This window comes from Mustela nigripes, chromosome 2, assembly GCF_022355385.1.
Source record: "Mustela nigripes isolate SB6536 chromosome 2, MUSNIG.SB6536, whole genome shotgun sequence".
NCBI classification, from domain to species: Eukaryota; Metazoa; Chordata; class Mammalia; order Carnivora; family Mustelidae; genus Mustela; species Mustela nigripes.
The window spans coordinates 113053696-113076497 of record NC_081558.1 but is presented as its reverse complement, the minus strand read 5'-3'; the positions used below and the strand labels follow the sequence as shown (position 1 = coordinate 113076497).

The 22802-nt window shown below is 44.7% G+C and overlaps 1 protein-coding gene across 4 annotated transcripts in view; it reads right to left on the bottom strand.

Annotated features, from left to right (window-relative positions):
- ABCC5 (ATP binding cassette subfamily C member 5) overlaps positions 1 to 22802 on the bottom strand; it is an 86974-nt gene that overhangs the window by 38767 nt on the left and 25405 nt on the right. The window contains exons 3-12 of one of the 4 annotated variants that reach the window (XM_059391434.1): positions 19379 to 19536; positions 19031 to 19186; positions 18204 to 18351; positions 13073 to 13306; positions 12746 to 12919; positions 11969 to 12116; positions 9477 to 9625; positions 8712 to 8819; positions 4605 to 4958; positions 1564 to 1635 (exon numbers count right to left, since the gene is read on the bottom strand). In XM_059391434.1, the coding sequence (XP_059247417.1) occupies positions 1564 to 1635; positions 4605 to 4958; positions 8712 to 8819; positions 9477 to 9625; positions 11969 to 12116; positions 12746 to 12919; positions 13073 to 13306; positions 18204 to 18351; positions 19031 to 19186; positions 19379 to 19536 (1701 nt within the window). The other 3 variants (XM_059391435.1, XM_059391437.1, XM_059391438.1) reach the window with 3 other exon arrangements.

Sequence of the window (22802 nt, the reverse complement as noted above, 5' to 3'; positions counted from 1 at the left end):
CTCCTGTGGAAATTCAACTCTTCTAGCTGCTGTGGCATGAATAGCCATACTGCAGAAAGCCAACAAGGAGTGAAACTCACAGAAGTCAGGCCCACCAGCATTACCAGCCTCCTTGTCAGAGAGATCGCTGTCAGGATGTGGCCTCGAAGCAAAGTCCCATTCTGTCTTCACCCTAACCATCACCCACTCAGTACCACCTCTCCCTTCATTTCCCCTATGTTTCTCATCATGGACCCTTACATCTGACCCAGAAATGATCAGCATCCCTAGGAGGCTTTGGCTGTCTGCAAAGACCAAGGGCTGAATCCTACTGCACTCTCACAAAGCAGTGTGGGGGCGGAGGGGCTGTGGTTCCAGATGATTTGGGAGCAGGCCTTCCTCAGACCACACTGGGGATCACTGCTCACGGGGAGAGCCACGCTTCCAACAACTGTGAGAGCGACACTGTGCCAAACAAAATACTCCATAAGGGGGGACACTATAAAACAACCTTCCCCAGCGCCATCTTGCCGGTGTTTAATTTCCTCAATATGGAGAAATGACTCATTGGACCTTATCCATAGGCAGGTGAGAATAAGCTTGCTTATCCTCATCTCGACCACCAGAGTCAAGCTAGTCTGATTCAAGATTAAAAGCAGGTGGGGAAAAAAAAAGGGAAAAAAAAATAACTAAAAGCAGGTGGAGGGGGGCCTGGGTGGCTCAGTGGGTTAAAGCCTCTGCCTTCAGCTCAGGTCATGATCCCAGGGTCCTTGGATCAAGACCTGCATCAGGCTCTGCTCAGGGAGATCTTGCTTCCCCCTCACTCTCTCTGCCTGCCTCTCTGCCTACTTGTAATCACTGTCTATCAAATAAATAAAGATAATCTTAGAAAAAAAAAAAGCAGGTGGAAATTCCTTGGTTATTTTCCCTAGCATTCAATTTTAAAACAAGGAAAAGACCATTTGCCTCAGCTGGATGATCCTTGTCCCCGCCTCCACTCTAAACCCTGACAGCCCCCTGCTGGGCCCTCTGTGAACCATTCACTCTCTGCTCCGTGCAATGCTTGTGTGTTTGGAAGGCACAGCTCCCCAGCTAGGCCATCAGCTCCCAAGGGCATAATTCTTTCAATGGTCAGGTTGTAAACGGAGTGGGGCTTTGCTTCTAGATCAAATCCTGACAGCAATCTCTCTGACAGGGAGGCTGGTAATGTTGGCAGGCCTGGCTTCCTCACTCTGTTGGCAGAGTGTTACCGCTTATCTCTGACATTTCCCAACACACTGTCTGGCATACATACGGCACTCTATAAATACTTGCTGAATAAAAGAAGGCAGCTGAAAGAGATGGCTCCAGCTAGATATCAGTCAGTCACTCCTCAGGCACCCACTGACCCCACTCCCAGATACGATGCTGATAAGGGGCGGGAACACGGGGATCAGGGCAGGATGCAGGACACAGACCAAGGGTTCACTTTGCTTCTATCGCTCCTGAGTCTCTTCGGGAAGTCAGTTCATTCTTCCCAGGACTCTTGTGCGGCACATTCCAGAGAAAGAAGCAGAAAAGGCCAAGGACAAAACAAAGTATTACCTGGCCTAAAATGGCTGAAATCAGAGAGGTTTTTCCACTTCCCACACTGCCGCAGATTCCAACCAGTTTACCCTGGACAAAGCACACAGAGAAAGGAAGGTCATGAAAGGGCCACAGACCACTATCTCCGGGAACTGCTGACTTCTTCGAGGAAAAACACGACAGTCCAACAGGGGAAGGATCATCCTGGCGAGTCGCTTACCTGTCTCCTCCCTGTCAGCCAAATACTTCAGAGGGCTTCTGCAGGGCATATGGGGGAGGGAACAAATGTGGAAGCCTTTCAGAACACTTAATAAGCCACACACAGGAAGGTATCCCACACCACTTTTAGAAAAGCCCAGCCTCTTTCTTACTTTTTTGGTGACCCATGTTTTGTGATTACTGATTTTTGTTGTTTTTGGAAACGCGGGCAGAACTCTTGAAAATTATTTTGTTGGTTTTCATTTCATTTTATATGATGTTTTCCTCTACAGTCTACAAATTATTTTCAATAAAAACTATGTGCACTGTTGTTTCCATTTTTCTACAAAACATTTCTAAGAATCTGGAGACTACTGAAACCATCAATCCCACTTAAAAGCAAGGGGGAAAAGGTTGTGATTAACTGAGTACCTCCAGGTAAAATAATGAGTTCTCAACAGGCGGTGGTCAAAGTTTTTAAGAACGGGCAAGTGGGGGCGCCTGGGTGGCTCAGTGGGTTAAGCTGCTGCCTTTGGCTCAGGTCATGATCTCAGAGTCCTGGGATCGAGTCCCGCATCGGGCTCTCTGCTCAGCGGAGAGCCTGCTTCCCTCTCTCTCTCTGCCTGCCTCTCCATCTACTTGTGATTTCTCTCTGTCAAATAAATAAATAAAATCTTAAAAAAAAAAAAAAAAAAGAACGGGCAAGTGATTTCAAAAGGGCCACTTGCTTAGCAACCAGTCCCGCAGCAAAGGAAGGGAGAGTGATGTGCAGGAGAGCATGGATCCTGGGGGCAGCCAGGTCTGGAGTGGAACTCCAGCTCCACTAACACCTGTCAACCGTGCGCTCGTAATTGGGTCACTTCCATAGTCTGTCTCTCACTGGGCTTTGAGCAACTTGAGGGAAGGAGTGATCTTTATAAAACCAAGTACAGTATCTTGGGCTAAGTACGTTGGACAAAGTTTCTGACATGGCCCTGGAGTCTGAAAGATTACAGCCTGATGGTAATGAGGAGACCAAGTCAAAGGCTGGATCTCTGCTCACGTCAGTGAGGTTTACACAGAGAAAGCTCTGTTCTCTGGACTCCACGGGACTAACAGAGATAGCAACAATGAAGTGCCCTGGGCGAACATTAACTTCCCTTCCCCACCCTGAAGTGGGGGCTGGAAGAATAAGAACCCCCCCCTCCAAAACAGCTAAAGGTCTGTCATGTGGCTGTGGGCTCTGAAGGGCAGGAGGAGGCTCGGACAGAAAGCAGAGAGTACATTTCAAGCTGAATGAGGAATAATGCTCTAACAGGGCTGATGAGAAATGTAATAGAGCTGCCTCAATGATCAAGAACATCATTATTAAATAAGAAGCCCGTGGTTAAGAGTTAACTGAAGTCAAAAATGGATGTGCGGGATGGCTAATGATGACCTACACTAGTGGTTTCAGGTGCTGTCACGAGGTACCCTCTCCTGCTCTTGTTGACAGCTTTCAAGAGCAGGAGCTTTTTGTTCTCTCTTCTGTCTGGCTCTGGATCCAGAGGATACAGAAGTCAGATCCTATCATTCTCCTCCAACCCCTCACATCTCCTCCCACTCAGAGTAACGGCAAAGTCACAGCAGGAGGCTCTGGTATCCCAACCTTCTCTCGGCCCCCAGCATCTGCCCTCCTCTCCCATGCTCACTGCTGGGGAACAGGCAAGCTGCAGACTCAGGGCCTCTGCTTCTGTTCCCTCTGCCTGGAATGTTCTTCCTCCAGATACCCACACGGCTCCCCTACTCATGTCTTTCCAGCCTTTGCTCAAATACCACTTTTTAAATGACACCCTCCCTCAGGCAGCCTATTTAAATTGCACCTGCTCCAGGCCCCAGCACTCTCTCATCCTCAGGGCTGCCTGACAGACCATGCATTGTACTGTTTTACTATCTGTCCTTGCCCACTGAAACAGAAGCTCCAGGAGCAGAGGTTTTTGTCCATTTGCTTTCCTGACAGACCATCTGACAGACCATGCATTGTACTGTTTTACTATCTGTCCTTGCCCACTGAAACAGAAGCTCCAGGAGCAGAGGTTTTTGTCCATTTGCTTTCCTGCGGCTACAGCCCCAGGCCCACAACAGTGCCTGGCAAGCCTGCCTTCAGAAATCTGGCCATGAGCTAACAGATACACATACATCTTAGCCCCTCTGAATGGTGCAGCTGGTTCCCAGTTAGAGTGTGTCTGCAAAGCCCTGAACCAGAGTCTCTTCCAGCTACTCTGCACAGGAGCCCCTTGGAGAGACTCCAGTCCTCTGCTACCCAGGCTGTGATGTCACACATCCTAACGACCCTTCATTTATGTGAAAGATCAACAATCACAGAATCAGTATGTTGTACACCTGAAACTAATGTAACATTGGCTACTAATTATGCTGCAATTAAAGCAAGTAAGGAAGTAGGTAAATAATTACAGGAGATTTGTCAATAACAGCAGCCCTGAGAGTTCTTACATGGACCAGGGTCTGGGCTCTGCACAGCCTACTGGTAACGAGAGGCTCACCCAGAGTCATAATAACCAGAAATAACTCTTACAGCTCATATACAATTAGAATCTATTCAGGGACAAGTCTTGGAGAATGCACTTGAATGCTTCACTTCCTTGCTTATAAAATGAGCATCTCTTGAGATGAGTTGGTAGGAAGTTCTACTGTTAGATGCCTAACTACTCCTTTGCGGAGCTGGAGCTGGCCACATCTCCTTAGTTGCACACCAACTAGCCCAGGCCCAGCCCACGGGTACCCTGGTGCAAGGAAGATGGCTGTCTGCTCTTGCGGGAAGGAGGCCTGCAGATACCCACAGTCAGACGGGGTGTGGGTGGGGACAGGAGGCACCAGCTTACCTCCTCAATTTCCAAGTCGATGCTGTATAGTGTCCTCTGCAGGCGGAGGCTTCCCAGGTGGATGTGCTTGCCCTCGTCTTCCTCAGGGCTGGGCTGCTCACTGTCCAGGAGGAGGTGGCCTTTCTGCTCTGCCAGCACGGCCTGCTGCTCGGCACGCTGCAGCTGTCTCCCCTTCTCTTTCTTGCCCCTGGCAGCCCTCTTGTCTTTTTTCGTTTTGGGGGTCAGCTTGGGTGAGTTCTGGATACTGGAGTGGGAGGAGTCCCATGCCAAGGTGGCATTTTTCACCTCTATCTTGATGTGAGGGCTGGCTGGCTTTTTCTCTACCATGTGAACCTCTTCCATCAGAAACAAACTCTGATAGGAGTTGTGAGAGAGGTGCAAAGATGAGACACTGGACCAAGACCAGGGGGACAAGCCTACGGCGCACACTCACGTGGCAAAACACATCAGGCTATACAGTGGAAGGAAGCTGAAGGGCAAAAGGTAGCTCATTAGTGTAGCCCAGCCTCAGGCCCAGTGAGAGGTCACGGGGGTGTGGGGACACCCTCAGGAGGGACAGGGGCCTTTTCAGTGGCCCAGCGCTCTACACTGCCAATCACGTCCTAACCTACCTTTCCCTGTCTACTACTAATCGAGGGTGCTCAAAGTGCATTTAACTAACCCGTAGGCAGCCCCTCATTCTCACCCATGACTTGCTGAAGAGCAGGGGGTCAAATGCAAGCAGAAAAACCAAAGGGCATGCTGCTCTCCTAGACGGACCCTCAATGGCTCCGTTTCCCTTCCAGAATACTCCCGAGGAGCCTCAAATCCTGTGGGCTTCCCTCACCAACCACACACCACATGTGTGTGGGGACAGGTGATCTGAGATGGTGACCACGACTAGCTTGCTTGGGTTCATCGCTGGCAAGCTCTCATGACTTCAAAGTTCTGCCTTGAAACTTGTGAGGATTCAAATAACCAAAGGAACAGACTTGGGGGGAAGTGAAGGGAACCTCTTTCGGAAATATCCTTGGGAGGACAACTAGCCTTTCCTCCCACTCATTCCCAGAGTCCCTCTGAGTTATGTTAGGGACAAAAAGTGGAATGATTGAAAAGCTAAGTATTTCTAAAATGAGATCTGAAAAACTGCCTATAATAAACCTTATGAACCCAATTCTGACAGTTCCTTAAACTGCAGATCTTCACAGAATGCTATCGCAGTTGGATTCTCATATGGTAAAAATAATAATGAGTAATAATAATAATAATTTTGAAATCTTTAACATTCAAAAGACTTTAGATAAAAGATGCCTTTCAGGGTTAGGACTCTGCTTATTGACTGAGAACCCCCAACTATTTTAAAGTTTGCAAGGTGTTATTAAATGAAACATAAAATCTTCCTCCCCTAGAGCAAGTCTTTTGTCTTAGATCCTAAACTCCAAGCTTTGACTGCCACATCTCCTACCCATTCCTAATTTCCAATCTTCCGAGAAGTGTCATGGCTCTAAATACCCTCGATAACCTTTACTCTTCATCAGTCTTAGGTTTAATTTTCCAAAAACAGCTACTGATTTCATTTATTCAGAGCCTTATGGAAAAACTGAGCTAAGAATAACATGCCAAATATTTTCACCACTTTCACAGAGTAAAGCCATACGCTAACCAAATTCCCACCATTTCTCTTCTTTAAGGAGTTATTAAAGGGATCTTTCAGGCCTCATAGACTATTAAAAAAATAAGCCAGTGCTCCAGTTTGCACAGCTCCTTCTCCCCATATCCTTCCCATGGGCTCCCTGCAGGCTGTCCTCCTCCTGAGACATGCGGAGGCACCCAATGGGCTCACAACACTTGAAGTTACATCTACTTGGATTGGCACCTTCCAGGACAATAGAAACTCTGAGGTACATAAACCATAAACCTCAACTTTACCATAGGACACCAACTATCAAAACAGAACTCTCGGGGCGCCTGGCTGGCTCAGTGGGTTAAGCCGCTGCCTTCGGCTCAGGTCATGATCTCAGGGTCCTGGGATCGAGTCCCGCATCGGGCTCTCTGCTCGGCAGGGAGCCTGCTTCCTTCTCTCTCTCTCTGCCTGCCTCTCAGTGTACTTGTAATTTCTCTCTGTCAAATAAATAAATAAAATCTTTAAAAAAAAAAAAACAAAACAGAACTCTCATGCACGGGGCACTTGGGTGGCTCAGTGGGTTAAGCGTCTGCCTTTGGCTCAGGTCATGATCCCAGAGTCCTGGGATCGAGCCCTGCGTTGTGCTCTCTGCTCAGCGGGGAGACTGCTTCTCCCTCTCCCTCTACCTGCACTTCTGCCTGCTTGTATGTGCTCTCCCTCTCTCACTTTGTCAAATAAATAAATAAATCTTTGGGTGGGGGGGAAGAACCCTCATTCACCCAGAATGTGTCTGTTGAGGAGGAGAAAGGACAGAAGGTTGCCAAATAAAATACAGGACATCTAGTTAGATTCTGATTCTATATAAACAATGAATAATTTGGTAGTATAGTTATATCCCATGTAGTTATTAACTAACTGGGGGTCCTGTCTTTTTATTTGCTCAAGCTGGCAACTCTATATTGACAACAATCTTAGAAATGTCACAAGGTGGCCTCTTACTGCCTTTCCACCTGTTATCATCTTCCCAGCAGGTAGAGAAGGAGAAGGACGGGGGAGAAGGAGGGAGATGAGGGGCAGGAGGAGCCTGCCAAGAAGACAGAAAAGAACTGAAGCCTCAAGGGGCATGTAATACAGCTGTGGGTGATTTTGCTTCTATTATTAACCCTGAAGTTCTCTGGATAGAGGAAGGAGCTGTGGTGTGAAATCCACCTGGGAACGCAAGTCCTCACCAGTAAACGGAAGAGAAGAAAGCCCTCAAGAAACACAGGGCGAACAAACCTGTACTATCAATTCTTACTGTTTCATCCCAAATGCTACCAAATCCATTCTAATTAACAAGGACGGGGATAATCTTATGGTCAAAACACAGGCTTTCTTCCATGACTAGGTATTGTAGATTCAGCAAAATAAAACTCTGATTACAATTAGGCCATTTCTTTTCTATGGCTCTGGCTCTTCGCCTTCTAGCAGCTTAGGGAGGGAGGGCACAGAGCTGGGGATGCATTCTTGAGGACTGGCTTTCTTGCCCAAACAAAATTCACCCTGTTAACTGTAAACAAGCAGAATCCAAATAAATCGTGGAAGCTCTTCTCCATTCTTCATATTCTCCAAGAGTCTCAACTGCTTTCTCCCCCCAAACATCTAAGGTGATGATATGAACGCCTATGAGCCTCAAGCCTTCAAGCAACCAGCATCGCTTCTGCCTTGTTCTCACTAGCCAAGAAGGCTTGGCAGGAGTGCGCGAGCTACTCCCTACAGGAGCGTAGTCAAGGAATTCCAGCCCACACAGGTGCTGCTTCTTTTTAAAAAGTATTAACCACTTTCAAATATCTCTCCCCTCACCCTCCCAAATCTATCAACTTCTTGTATCACCTATTTGTATGATTCTGAAGGCATAAAGAACACAGTCAAAGTATGATCAACTAACCACCTCCAGAAAAAAACCTGGTCTTTCCTTAGCTGCACTTTGCAACATGATGTCACTGTATGACTATTCCTACGTCACTGCATTCCCTGCATCATGAGTGGTGACTACAAGGTACGAAAGAGAAAGCACGGAAAAGGGCATAGCATGTTGACCAATCAAAATGACAATAGCATTTTGGTAGAGGTCGACGGTAGACCGAGGTGAGGAAAAGCTGACAGTCCCCCTATGATTCTGATCTTCCAAGTCTGAGTCACTGAAAGGCCCAGGAAGTTTTAGGACATATACCCAAATCAGGCCGAGGAAGAAGGGCCTCGCTTTGAAGGGGAACAAAATCCTGGCGGCCCAGAACTAGATGGGCTGTTGACAAAATGTAAAATTTCACATTCACTTGAAAAGGTAACTAGCCCCATCCCTGAATTCACTCCCGTCTACTGCCCCCTTTCTTACCAACTGGACAAAAGACCAGATGTGGACAAAAACCAAGTATGGCACCTTGTGTGGCCCATTGGAGTAAAGGCAACAGTTAGCTCTGCCGGGGAAGGCTCCTGACATGAAGGAGGGGAAGGGAGCCACTTACCTTAAATCTGTCAACAGCAACTGATGCTTCCGAGAGGGATTTTACAGAGAATGGTGTTACTTTCAAAGCAAAAGTCATGGAATTGAACACAGTCACTACTGTGAAAGCCTGAAAATAGGAAAAAGAAAGACACTGAGCTTGATTAGAGACTGCAACAAAAATAACAAGACATCAATTTCCTTTCAGATTTAAGGAAGGCAGCAACCTGACTATCAAGTTGGTATGAGTCACAAATGCTTTTTTTTAAGATTCATTTATTTATTGGAGAGAGAGTGAGCCTGTGCATGTGAGTGGGGGAGAGGGGCAGAAAAGGAGGGAGAGGGAAAATCCCAAGGAGACTCCCTGCTGGGTGTGGAGCCCAACCTACAGCTTGATCTCATGATCCTGAGATCATGACCTGAGCCAAAATCAAGAATTGGACGCTTAACTAACTGAGCCACCCAGGCACCCTACGTATGCCTTTTTTTTTTTTTTTTTTTTTTAAAGGAAGAGCTTTTATAAGACCTTCAGTTAAAATTCTCAGTAAATCTGAACCAAAGGATGATTTGTCTTTTCAGAATTAAATCCAAAGTTGGGTTGACTTAAAATAATCCATACGTTATTTGTGCTTAGGGCTAAATCCCCATTCTTCTCCTTCTTGGCTTAATCACATGAAAGAAAAAATACCTTCTGGTTACTGGGGACTCCTCCATATCAAGAAGAGGACCAAAGCAGTTCTACATGTGGTATTTCTAAAATCTTCCCAAGCCCTGATGGTTCACTGACCTGTGCTGCTGTGAGATCAAAGCCAAGGGTCATGTGAACAGAGAAGGTCACCACACTGGCAATCACCATCACAATGGGAGCCACACCAACCGTGATGCTCTGAAAGTATCCAGCTTTTTCCAAGATCCGACGCTCCTCCTCTCGGATTTCTAAAAATAAAAAGCAAGCCAATTGCTGAAAAGCAAGCCAATTTTAAAGCAAGTCAAAAGAAACCGTGAGATATTGGTCTTCTGTCACCAAAGAACACTTGGTAGATCTTCAGCCACATAGGCTTTAAAACAACTCTTTATAAATGAAACAAGATGGGAATGGGAGGGAGACAAACCATAAGTGACTCTGAATCTCACAAAACAAACTGAGGGTTGCTGTGGGGAGGGGGCTGGGAGAAAGGGGGTGGGGTTATGGACATGGGGAGGGTATGTGCTAGGGTGAGTGCTGTGAAGTGTGTAAACCTGGTGATTCACAGACCTGTACCCCTGGGGATAAAAATGTATGTTTATAAAAAATAAAAATAAAAAATAAATTTTAAAAAAAACCACACACAAAACTCTTTAACACCCATGATGCAAAACCCAGGTCAGCTTGACTATCAGTTATTACTGTTAATGCTGGTACATAAGCCTGAGGTTTGAAATGGAATCAAGTTACAGAATGAATCTAACAGAAACCAGTCCCTACGTATCAGTGCAATGAACACCTTCTGCTTTCATCTGATTTTTCTTGCAAACATCTTACATCTAGAAGGAATGGACAGGGTAATTGTATCTGTAAATGGCTCTTTCGTTTGCCTGGCTGATTGTTGTTTATTTCCAGTAAACAACAGAAAAGACTACAACCATGGTAACGGAGAATTTAAAGAACTCAGATTTACTACAGTGCCCGCCGTATGTCAGTGCTGGGTAGAGGCTTTCACACCAAAGGCAGTGAGGATGATTGACGGAAGGTGAGTAAAATATAATTTTTGTAGGCAGAAAGATTTTTCTTAAGTATTTGCAAAATGGAGACCCTTATTAACACAGCAATCCTAGAGAACTAAAGACCATGGAGTAGGAAGTAGGACAATAAAGTGGCAAGTTTTGTGTATGTGTGTGTGTGTGTTTAAAGTTTTAAACACAAAAGCAATTCTTCTGAGAAACTCTGTACTGAGCTTAAAGGTATTACCACTGCTCAAGACACTGGGAACCATCTTATGAGCTAGCTCATAAGTCCTATTTTAAAAAATCTAACCCATTGCTTTCACATTGACCATATACCTTGCTTAAGTCCTATGAGAAAGAACACTCCTGTCAAACCAATATACACCAAAGTCAGGGGCTCAAGGATGAGGAGACTCTCATTCAAATTATGAAACCACAGAATGAAAGAGGCAGAAAGGACCATCAGCAGTCACTCTGCCTACAACATGCCTGGAGGCTACCCAGTTCACAACCATTGGTTCCACTCCACTGACAACTCCCTCACTACTCAATAAAGTCACCTGACCCACTGCTGGAACACCTCTGAGTGACCACCTCCTCCTGAGGACCACCAACTGATCAATCCCAGGACCCCAGGATCACAACCTGAGCCGAAGGCAGAGGCTTTAACCCACTGAGCCACCCGGGTGCCCCAAACTGCATTAACTTTTAACTTTTATAACTGCCACATATTCAGGTTAGCTTACTATGAGGTGATGGTCAATGGACAGCCCTCATTTCTTATACTTAAGTTTCAATGGATGACTTTTTTCAACTCTAAAGCGCCTTTAAATATGCCCTTCTTAAATGCCACCTTTTTTAAGCCCATCATTCCGACTTCTGTTGAGACCTTTTTGAACGTCCAGTCTAATGCTAATTATTCCTCCAAGCATTGTGGCATTCCCATATTAGACATGTTTATGTCTGCACTGAATTGACTGATCAGGATAAGCAGGATAGGGCCAGGATGGGGCCTTGAGACTCAACGTAAGTCAATTATTTGAAAAGATAAAACTAAAACAACAAACCCAAAACCCCGGTGACTGAGGAGCTGCACTAGGCCCGGACTCCAGCTGTCCTGACCCCCAGAGCGGCCCTTCTCCCCCTTCCCCAGGATCTCACACCTCACACATCTCATGCCTGTGATGCGCCTGCACCTGGGGTGGGACGGAAGGGGAAAGCTCTCAGAAGCCTCTTGGTGTTGTTTTCTGTGATGTCTTCATAGCCAGGCCATAAAACTATGGGCAGGATGACAGTATACATGGGGTGGGGGTGGGGGCCTGCTTTGAAACTGAATGAATTGCTTATAACTACTAAGTTACCGTGGAGGGAAAAAAAACACAATTTCCCGGTCTTAATTTCCTCCCATGTGAGATGAGACTATGAGTTCAAGTCTCTAAGATTCCTTCCAATATAAAGATCGTAAGATATTTTAAAAAGCTATTATGATCCTATGACATTAGGGTTCCTAGCAACTAATGTGATCAGGAAGCAAAGACCTTCTACAACATGCACATATGAAAGTTGTAAACTCACTTTGAACACTCTGAGAAAATGCTTTGACCCAGGCATACATTTTAATAAATTTAATGTACGTGAGGACTTCATTCATCTTCTGGACACGTTCATCTGTGGTGGTCACACATTTTCTCCTGAAATATGCAGTGATCCGTGATACAAACATCTAAAAGGAAAAGCGATATCATGCCAAGTCAGGGCTTATTCAAACTTAAGAACTGTCTAGTCTTTCTGGGAAACAAAGCTGCTTAAGATTATGAAAAATAAAATGAGCACCTTGTAGTTGCACTGCCTTTTAATAAAACTGGTCTATTAAATCATAATAAAATATTACCTAATTCTTATCTCTTTGCAAGGAAGTTAAACAAACTTCCTTATAAACAAACTTTGTTCTCATAGCAATTATGGTTATTGAGTGTTACCAAAGAAAAGCAGAAAAGCCGTATCGGTTAGCATCAAATTGAGACAAAGAGACTCAGACACTCTCGTGTTCCTAAGGGCAGAGTTCACCTGCTGGCCTCCTCCTTCACTCAGACAGACTCTTTTTTTCAAATCTCATTAAGAGTCATGGCCTTTATTCACAGGACACCATACTTCCTCTCCAGACAAAATTCTGCCTCTAGGGACTGAACACTGTCTAGCTCTTTCAAGACTTTTCCACACCTGCTCTGAGGAAATTTCCAGTCAGAGATGTGACACCTCAACAGTGCCTATTACATGAAACCTAGTGGAGTGGTTTAAGGAGAAGCTCATTTAAGGAGAAGCTGCTACAATACGGCAAGGAGGCTTACTCACCATTGCTGGATAAAAGAGGATAAAAACAGCTGATCCTAGGAAGCCTGTTGGTCCTAGAATAATTACGTTATAAATCATGCCTAAAATGGCAATAATGGGTCCTCCCGCCAACAAGCTGCCAACGGCAGCTGCTTCGAACATCCTCTGCCCGTCGTTGGAGCACAGGTTGATGAGCTACGAGACAGAGAGAGCAGTGAGAGGACCCTGCAAGGACGCCGGCCCCTTGTCTCAGGAGGAAGATGGAAGGACAAAGCAGAGATCCAACATCAGGAACGAGCTCAAGCTGGGAGCTTTCTCCCTGCCCTGAAGCGAACACCCCTTACTCACCTCACCCACAGACTTCTCTTTAATGTTCTTTAGCTTAAGGATCTTCTTAAATGCCATGGTTAGGATGGCCCCCCGCAAGCGGACACCAGTTCGGTAATTCAACGCCCAAGTCAGCGCGAGAGACCACGAGCGCACGACTTCCGTCAGGAGGAGGCCCAGGACTAACAGCAAGCTGTACTTGAGGTTAGAATCTGTGACCTGGCTGTATTCCAAGAGGTGTTTCACCATGAAGGCCTACAGGGAGAAACACATGCTGCTGTCAACATCTCCACGGCACCCACACACCACGCCACAGCTTTATGTTAAGTTAGAAAGAGGAAGCAGCTCCACTGCACAGTGCTACACGCATAAGCAGAGGAAGACCTTGAACGACCAAATAGGACTGACTACCCGCCTGCGGATAGTTACTCAAGGCATTTCGCAGGTAGTAGGCCTCATCTGGATTTTTTTCTTCTTTAAGTACACCACCAAAACTGTTACTCTTTCTAATGTAACATAAACCTGTCCATGAGCTGAAATTAATTCTAAACACATGGTCATTAAAAAGGATATATTTGACCTGACTCCAGTATCTCCACACATTGATACATGTCTTTAAAGGAAATTAAGACCTTTCTTTTTTTTTGGATTGTTTCAAACGTGCTTATTTGATAAAAAGGAACAGTGTACCTACAGTTGGACTGGGGAAGAGTGAGAAGTGCATTTGCAAAACATTCCTGAAAATAAACATCGGCAGTTTAATAGTACAGAAGAGAGCAAACAAAGCAGACTATCCAAAATCCAGAAACCCTCCCCTGGGCCCTCCCCACCCCCCACTCCCTCCCAAAAACAAAAACATGTTACCTCAGGTAGCATATGTCTAACACCACCTGCAGTGAGGGAAGGCAGCCAGCCCCCAAGAACCACCGAGTGCCACCTCCAGCTCTGAGGTCCTGCAACGCCGGAGCACACACTCACACAAGGCACATTCAGCAACAGGATTAAATACCAGGAAGTGGGAGGTAATGTACTTTTATTGAAAATGAAAAAATAAAATAAAATAAAAGTACCATCTTCAAAGAGCATCTCACAGACACTGTACAACAGAAGGAGCATTGCGGTAACATACATGGGAACATACAGAGTCGAGTTTTTACAAGGCTAGCCATCTAACAGGTCATCTGGCCTCCGACTGTTGTGTTCGCTACACACGGCGGAAATACAGAATAGAACCCACAGCTGTTTCCAGAGTCCGGAGGAGTACATCAAGCTGACAGCACTTAATCGATTAAGGCTCCTGAAGCTGCAGGGAGTCTGCAATGGAGTAGATTCTCCAGGAATAAGACCTTGCTGCTAAGGAAAGAGAATTTTAAGAAAACAAAACTAAAAACTCCCCCCACAGAGGGAACTCGGCTTAAAAATCTCTGGGTGCTACTGGTTCAGCAGGCTGTGATGGAGGACTTCTGCTCAGGACAGAATACAAAAAACTAGGCCTCAAGGAAAAACGGGGCAGCATCCTTCAGAGTCTTTCTTTTTTTTTTTTCCCAAGTCCTTGCAGCTAAAATTGATCTTGCCGAAAATGAAAGAAAACAAACCACGACAAAAGAAAGTCAAACCGATCCCCCACCCTGAAGGAAGAAAAAAAAAAAAAAAGAACGAGAAACCCATCCACCCAACTACCCCGGATCCTTATAGCACAGGGTACTTGTAGGTGGAAGCCAGCTCTGAACGACAGACAAAATGGAGGCCAGACACAATTGTCCTGAGGCGGCTAATGCTGAATTTCAGAACCCAGACGTTCTCTGGGTTAACTGGCATTTCTCATTTTTCCTGAAAGGAAGTTAATACCAGATGTCCACTAGATCCTAAGAGATCCCCACCAGTGAGATTTCTGTCAAGCGTCAGTTAAGTAACCTGATCAAATAAATAGGAGATTTCAGATCCCGAGAACTATTGTATTCCACCTCTCCCCTCCCTCAGATTTTTTAGGTTTATATCCATTGTTTGGGTCACCACTGCATACAGCTGGGTTGTTGGTTTACTAGCAAGAAGATTGGCTTCTTTTCCAGTATGCAATCCAAAATGTGGAACTGAGTCACTGAGTGGCAGGGTCAAAACCCCATTTTTCCTCACGTGAAGCAACTCAGTAAGATGACGGTGCCGTAAAGCATTTTCTCACACACCTCGGCACCGATGGAACAGTCTCCAGAGGAAGGCGTGAAAGGACAGCAGGTTGTAGTTTGGGGCTCCGTCCTTCCCATACCTTTACAGTGCCATTTTTCAGCACTGGTTAATAGCATTTAGTACCTCCCGAGGTGGGAAGCCGGGGGAAGGTAAAAGACATAATGAAGCTTACATTATGTAAAACTTTCAGAGGAGGGGGAAAAGAGGAAAGAGCAGATTAAAGAATTTCCAACACATAGGGTTCTTAAAAAAACAATTACATTTTAAACCATTTTTGTATGTATGGGATAAAGAAAAAAAGGCTTTCATGAAAAAAATCCAACCAAAATTTAGTTTTAAAAAGTTTTACAAACTTATCATTTAAATGTAAACAAACTGGGAGAAAAAACTTGAGAGATTGTCAGCATAGCTGTCTGGCTGTGGAAAGCATTCCCAGTGAATAAACATTACCTTACCTGAACTCTTGGCGAGAGATTCTGCCCAGCTTGACTCTCTCATTCTGACCGCAGAATACAGCCATCCTGAAAATTCTAAAGAACAGCTTCTGTCACTGGTTCCACTACAGAGAGACTCCCCCCAAATCCAGATCCTGACAGCATCAAGCAAGCTGCAGCTGGGGAGAGGTTGGGAGGGTGGGAAACTTACCTCTCTAGAGGCTATTCACTGCCCTTTCCCCCAAAAGGCCCTTGAACAGAGTTAGCATTCACCAAGATATAGCACCACAGGAGGTAGCCTTCTCCTGCAGATCCACAGGGTGGATGCTAATTCCTTACAGGAGAATCACAGGTCAAGCCTGGTCTTTTTAAATTGTTCAAATCCAGGAAGGCCACACAGCATCTCTGTATCTTTAGCAAGTCTGGCCACTCATATTAGGTCAGGACCATACCCTTATCCTTTCTGGTACTCCATTAACACTACTGTGACCTCTGGGCACTCTGCCCAGAGCTCTGGTCCACCGGCATCACTGAAACTTTGGATCGTCCTGATGTACAGATGTCCGGCCAGTTAAAAAATACACATGAACTTGGTCATTTTGTATATTCTGCATATGGCTACCAAGGTTCAGCGATGCCTGAGGGGAGGAAAGAAATATCCCCATATTTAGGAGGTCGGTTCTTTCACAGATTTCCGTAAGAATAGACTAAGCCAGTTTGAAAGTTGTGCCATATTAGATAATGTGCAAAAATCTAAAATGGGTGTTCCTTGAAAGGATTTAAATCCGCACAGAACAGAAGGTATGTTCACTGCTAGCACTAATCTCAAACCAGGCTGACTCTTCAATTTCCAATTAAAAAAGAAATTTGTTTGAATTGGTACTCCAAAAAAAGAAGTTTGCTTTGCTTATAGTTTTAAGTCTTTTCATCATTGAGAGAGACTATGGAGGGGACCACTGCTTTCTCAGTTGTTCTAGGATGGGATCTCATGAAATAACAGAGGCCTTAAGTTGCTCTTCCCCAAGAGGGCAGACAGAAGGAAAAGCGTGCTGCTGTTTTCCTCTTAAAGGAAGTCTCTCAGTATTCCCTGGCATCTAGAAGAGTTTACTAGAGCTAGCATTCCAGTATGCTGTACCTTAAGAGAGAGATGGAGGAATATGCAGATGCTCAAGGGAGTGACTGTAGGCCCCCAAACTGAACATGCATAGGTAGTTTTTTGTCCCAAATAAAAAATTAAAATCTCAACAATCTATGGTATACCCCCCCTTTTTTGTGGGTTTTTTTTGGTTTTTCTTTTCCTTTTTTTTTTTTTTTTTTTTGGCATGGGGGGAGCCAATGAATTTCTTGCACTGGCCAAATGGAGTAAAGAAACCCTATATACCTTGTTACCCAGCTCAAAGAACGCTACAGAAGATCCAGAGCAGCCATCAGCCCTGTAGTGAAACAATGACAGAAGCTCTTCTTGGGGGAAGCTGGTCCTATGAAAATGTTTGCCATTTTGGTCAGTAACATAATATTCACTTACATGGTATCTCTTAAAATTTATACAAAAGTGTGTTAGTTGGTCAATTCATATAGAAACATAATACCAGAAAAGTAGTGTTCTCTGCTTCAGAAAAGAGATCAGAACTTTTAAAAAGGCATCAAACATTAAAAAAAACCAAAAAACAAAAAACAAACAAACAACAACAAAAATAAAACAGGAAAACTGCAAATTAGTTTTACCTAATCACCATGCATCTTAGGCATATACTTACCAAGACCATGAACCTCCAGCTTACCCACACACGGAAAATGCACAGTATAAGTAGTACTACTGCTCCAATGCCTCAAGGCAAATATGCAGAGAATAGATTTAATCAAAGTCTCAAGTGTCAGGCAGCACAGCAGGTGTAAGAAACAGGTGTCCAGGAAACAGTGTGAACATCACTCTCTTACCTACTCTGCTTCAGTACACACTAGGAAAACACCACGGCTGCCACCCCGACACCTGCCACACAGTTTACACTATAAACCAAAACTTAAAAATAGACTCCAGGTTGGACTCTAAAAAAAGCCTCAACACTCCTTGGGTTTCTTCAGGCTCCTTGGCCACAGAACCACGGACCACGTGACAACTCCACCTCCGGGCGCACGTCACCAGCACTGAGCCCAGCCACTGCGCCACACCACACTGCTCTCACCCACTCACGGCACCGCGAGACACCTCTCCCCAGACCAACACTGTCGCTCCACATCAACACACAGCAAAGAAGCACCGTCCTGCGCAGAGCCGGAATCGTTCTCTGTCACCCGCCCCAGGAAAGCAAGCCGGTTTCCGGCTCTTCTCTGGCAACATGGCCCCTCATCGTTCCAGCTGCTGACAAGCCACCATTCACTCCAAAATCAACTGTTCCCTTTTACCAGGCCTAGAGGCATCTCTAAGGCTGCTAACTAGCCCACAGGTGAGCACTACCCCTGCAACAGAACAAGCGTGTTAGAGCTGGCCGTGGCCGGGCCCCTGGAGACTGTCAGAAAGGATGGTTAGAACTTACTGGTCCACTGAAGCCAGCCAGCTGCGTGATCATCAGGCACACGATGGAGAGGATGAGCCTGGTGCGGCAGAAGATCCACACAACCCTTCGGAGGGAAGCAGCGTCTGGCCCAACTTCATTCAGCTCTTCTTGCCACAGTCTCTCTAGTCTTAACAAGGGCACATGTCCTCTGTTACACGTCTGCCCAGGTGAACAGACACCCTAGATTCCCTCCTGCCATTGCTTTCTGTTTTCAGGCTTTGACACCACTCGCACGAGTCTCTTCTTTGAACTATGTATGTGGACCTCACCTTCTGGGGGGAAAATACCCTTTCTGGGCAACTACATGTTTACCCTGCATAGGGAGCCTCTCCAGATATGGAAAATGATGAGAACCGAAGTCCTTCCTTCCACCCAAAAAAATTATCCCTGAATAGAATTCATTTCTGACTAAGAACTTCCTTTCTCAAGGGCCCCCAACACTTTCTGAAGGATCCTGTGGTCAAATGTAAAGTTGCAAACTAGATTTTAGTCATGATAATCAGCTACCACAAAAATGTATTCTGTCACAAGGCAGCAACATAATTTCCCTGTAGACTCAGGAAGAGAAGCGGGGCTGAGAGAGAGAGAGAAAGCCCGTGGTTAAAACAGGATTAAAGGTGAAATAGGAGATAAAGCAGAAGAGCAAAGAGAAAGTCATTCCCAGGCTACCCTCCCTCCATTGGACAGCTCAGATCCTAAAAGAACACAGAGCTGAGGGCGTCACACTGCCAGACCCCCCCCCCCTCCTAGCTCAGGCCCTATGCACCCCAGTATATGGGAGATGAGGGTGGACCAGAGAAGCCTACCTTCTGCAGTTCACATCAGAAGACTCGTGCTTGGACAAAGACCACACGTCTTCCATTGAGAGCTCCCCTTTCCTGTGGGCCATGCGGGCCAGAGGAGAAAGCCAAGAAAAAGTCATGCAGGAGAAGAGCCCAGCATTGTCCACTGGGTGCTGGTGTCTGAGGAGAGAAAACCCAAAGCACAAAATTGTCAACACACAGAGAGGGGCTAGCTGGCATTTATGATACACTGTTTCATAAACCGAGCTCCTGACTAAAAGCGGGTCTTCCCAAATGATCTAATCTTAGCCCAAATTTTCAAAAATGCTCTGGTGCTTCACAAACAAGCCATTAGCCGGCAGAGCCGCTTACTTGGAAGTGGTCCGGATGGGCTTCAGAGCACTTAAGCTATGATGGTACTTTCCCTTGGGATGTTCCTCATCCAGGATTCTGAGCTGAGAATGCATGGAGGCATCCAGGGAAAGGCCCTCAGCTCGGGCTGCTGTTTCCAAGGCATCTTGGCATTCTAACTGTTTCAACAGAGAAAGAGAGAAGAGGCAAAAGCACAGTTAACGAACATCAGAAAAACAGAGGGGCAAATCGACCTGACAGAACAGCTCAAACTGCAAACCAGATTTGTCTTACCTGAGAAATCCCAAGGGTCAGGGTTAAACATGAACTTGTATGGTATGGTAAGAACTTGCTTAAGTGACATTCAACCAGTTACTTAAAACTTCTAAACTCTTGAGCACTTTTAGGTTCAGAAAAATTGAACAAAAAGCACACAGGGTTCCCATATACCTTCTCATCTCTCCATCTCTTCCCCATCTGTTTCCCTCATTAGCGACATCTTTTTTTTTTTAAAGATTTTATTTATTTATTTGACAGAGAGAAATCACAAGTAGATGGAGAGGCAGGCAGAGAGAGAGAGGGAAGCAGGCTCTCTGCTGAGCAGAGAGCCCGATGCGGGACTCGATCCCAGGACTCTGAGATCATGACCTGAGCCGAAGGCAGCGGCCTAACCCACTGAGCCACCCAGGCGCCCCTCATTAGCGACATCTTGCATGAGGGTGGGACATTTGTTACAACTGATGAACCAATATCGATATGTTACTATTGACTAAAATCCACAGTTTACATTACATAAAATACACAGCTCACTCTTTGTGTTGTACCTTCTAAGACATATGTCTCTATCACCAAAATGTTTTCTCTTACATTTCCCAATGTGGACTGAGAGTCAGTCATTTCACTACTAACTGCAAATCCTACTGCCCATTTTCTATGATGAAAACTTCACAAGAACCCCGAATTATCAGCTCTATCGCACAGAAAAACCAGTATGTGCATGTCTCCACCCCCCCTTCTCAGCAGCAGGGAGAGCACAACAGAGGCTCTCACCCTGGTTGCACGGCTGAAGAGCTCCAATACCCAGATGTCTGCAGCACAAAGCACAAGGTCTCACGTGCTGAAATAGAGTTAACCGTACTCACCATTAAGCTTATAAATACCAGTTAATCACATTAACAAAAATGTTTATCACTCAAAGTGTAAATGAGGCAGAAGAGGGTGAGCCAAGAATCTGAACACTTCTACCTCTGTTTACTCTAAAAGTAACTCAAAGTGTACCCCTTCCTGTTGCTGAAACAGAGGCACTGTCTTCCTCAGATGAGGATAATAAGTACATCCTTTTCTCACATTATCACAAAGATTTCCAGCAATGACTGCGAAATAGCAAGAAAGAATAGATCCCCAAATCAAGAAAAAGTTTAAGTGGTGCGGCACCAACCACACTGTGTCTTACACAAGGCAGAGTCAGTTTTTAGGCACCACCTCATTCCCACACAGAACAGAGGCCATTCAGATATTAGCGGAAATGAATTCATGCATAGAGGTACCTGGATGTCTAGGCGGCTCTCTCTTCAAATGCAATAGCTTTAGTTCACAACACAGTTATGCATCATCAGATAAGATAAGGTACCGCTAAGTATCAGGAAAGTACACAGCCTGGGCAACTGGGAAACACATTTTTGTTCTTTTGAGAAAGGCAAGATAGAGCAGTTTCAAGAGAGTAAGAACACAACATGACAAATGAGTCATTACCAAGAATTAACTCTTACATAAGGTCCTTAGGTATAAGGTAGACACTTACTTTGTGGTTAGGGACTGTGGTACCTAATAATGAACTAAAGGCTACTGAGAGTCAAGTACGCAACAAAGGTAGGGTTTTTTGGTTTTTGTTGTTGTTTGGTTTTGAACCTATAAACTGCCTATAATCACTAGAAGAAAAATATAAAACATATATATATAAATATAAAACACTATATATATATAGTATGGAATATTGTAGTAGTAGTAGGTATGGAAATTTGTAAGGACCACCCTTACTTGAATATCCAAAGCTTCAGAAGAAGGCAAAAATTAAAATATTACTTCAAGTACACATTGGCTATCTGCCAAAATGGACTATATGCTGGGCCTTAAAGCAAACCTCAAATAATTTCAAAAGACTGACATCATGTGGCATATGTAAACTGACGACTTTGGAAGTTAAGTCAAATTCAGTAACAAAGATAGCAAGAAAATCTCCAAATATTTAGAAATTATGCAGGGGTCCCAGGGTGGCTCAGTCGGTTGCGTGGTCGGCTCTTGATTTCTGCTCAGGTCATGATCTCAGAGTCCTGGGATCAAGCCTTGTGTCAGGCTCCAAGCTCAGCAGGGAGTGGGCATGAGGATTCTCTCTCTCCCTTCCCTCTGCCCCTTCCCCCATGCTCAATCTCTCAAATGAATAAATGAATCTTTTTTAAAAATTATACAACACACTTATAAATAACATAAATTAAAGAAGATGTCGAATAGAAATTAGCAAACATTATGAACTAAATGGTAAGAAATTATAGCACACCAAAGTCTGTAGGATACGACTAAAGCAGAGCACAGAGTGAGATTGTGAACTCTTCAAAATCATATATTAAAAAAGAAGAAAAAGTGAAAAAATCAATGCTCTAAGCTAGGGGTTGGCAAAATTTTCTGTAAAGGAGCAGAGAGTAAATATTTTAGGCTTTGTGGGCCCTGAGGCAAAATTAAGGATAATTACGGAAGTTCTTATATTACAAAATAAAACAAATTTCCACAAAATGTTTATTAACAAAGTTCAAAATATAGTAATAATTGAGTTCATTTTTTGGTAATACAGATCTACTGGGTGGCTCAGTGGGTTAAGCTGCTGCCTTCGGCTCAGGTCATGATCTCAGGGTCCTGGGATCGAGTCCCGCATCGGGCTCTCTGCTCAGCAGGGAGCCTGCTTCCCTCTCTCTCTCTCTCTCTCTGCCTGCCTCTCCGTCTACTTGTGATCTCTCTCTCTGTCAAATAAATAAATAAAATCTTAAAAAAAAAAAAAAGAATGGAGGAATAACATTTCACTTAACTGGGGATTAAAGTAGTTTTCCCTTGAATTAAAATTGATCAAAATCTTCATCTCTTAATGGCTGATTTGTAATGAGCTCTTATAATTTCATCAGTACTGCTAAGTACTGAAAATCAATCCATGAACACATGATTTTAGTTGAGCATATTTATCTTTTGGAAGGCATGAGAATTCCATTAGACTTTTCTCTTGATGTTTGCTTTTATTTTGTTATTACATCAGATTAATCACTTCTAATTGAAAGTTAGGTAGAAGCTTTTAAAAGACATAATTAAACAGAATTGTTTATTGTTGTAAAATACATATTAAAGCTGCCATCTTGACCACTTTTAAGTGTACAACTCAGGGGCATTAATTATATTCACAATG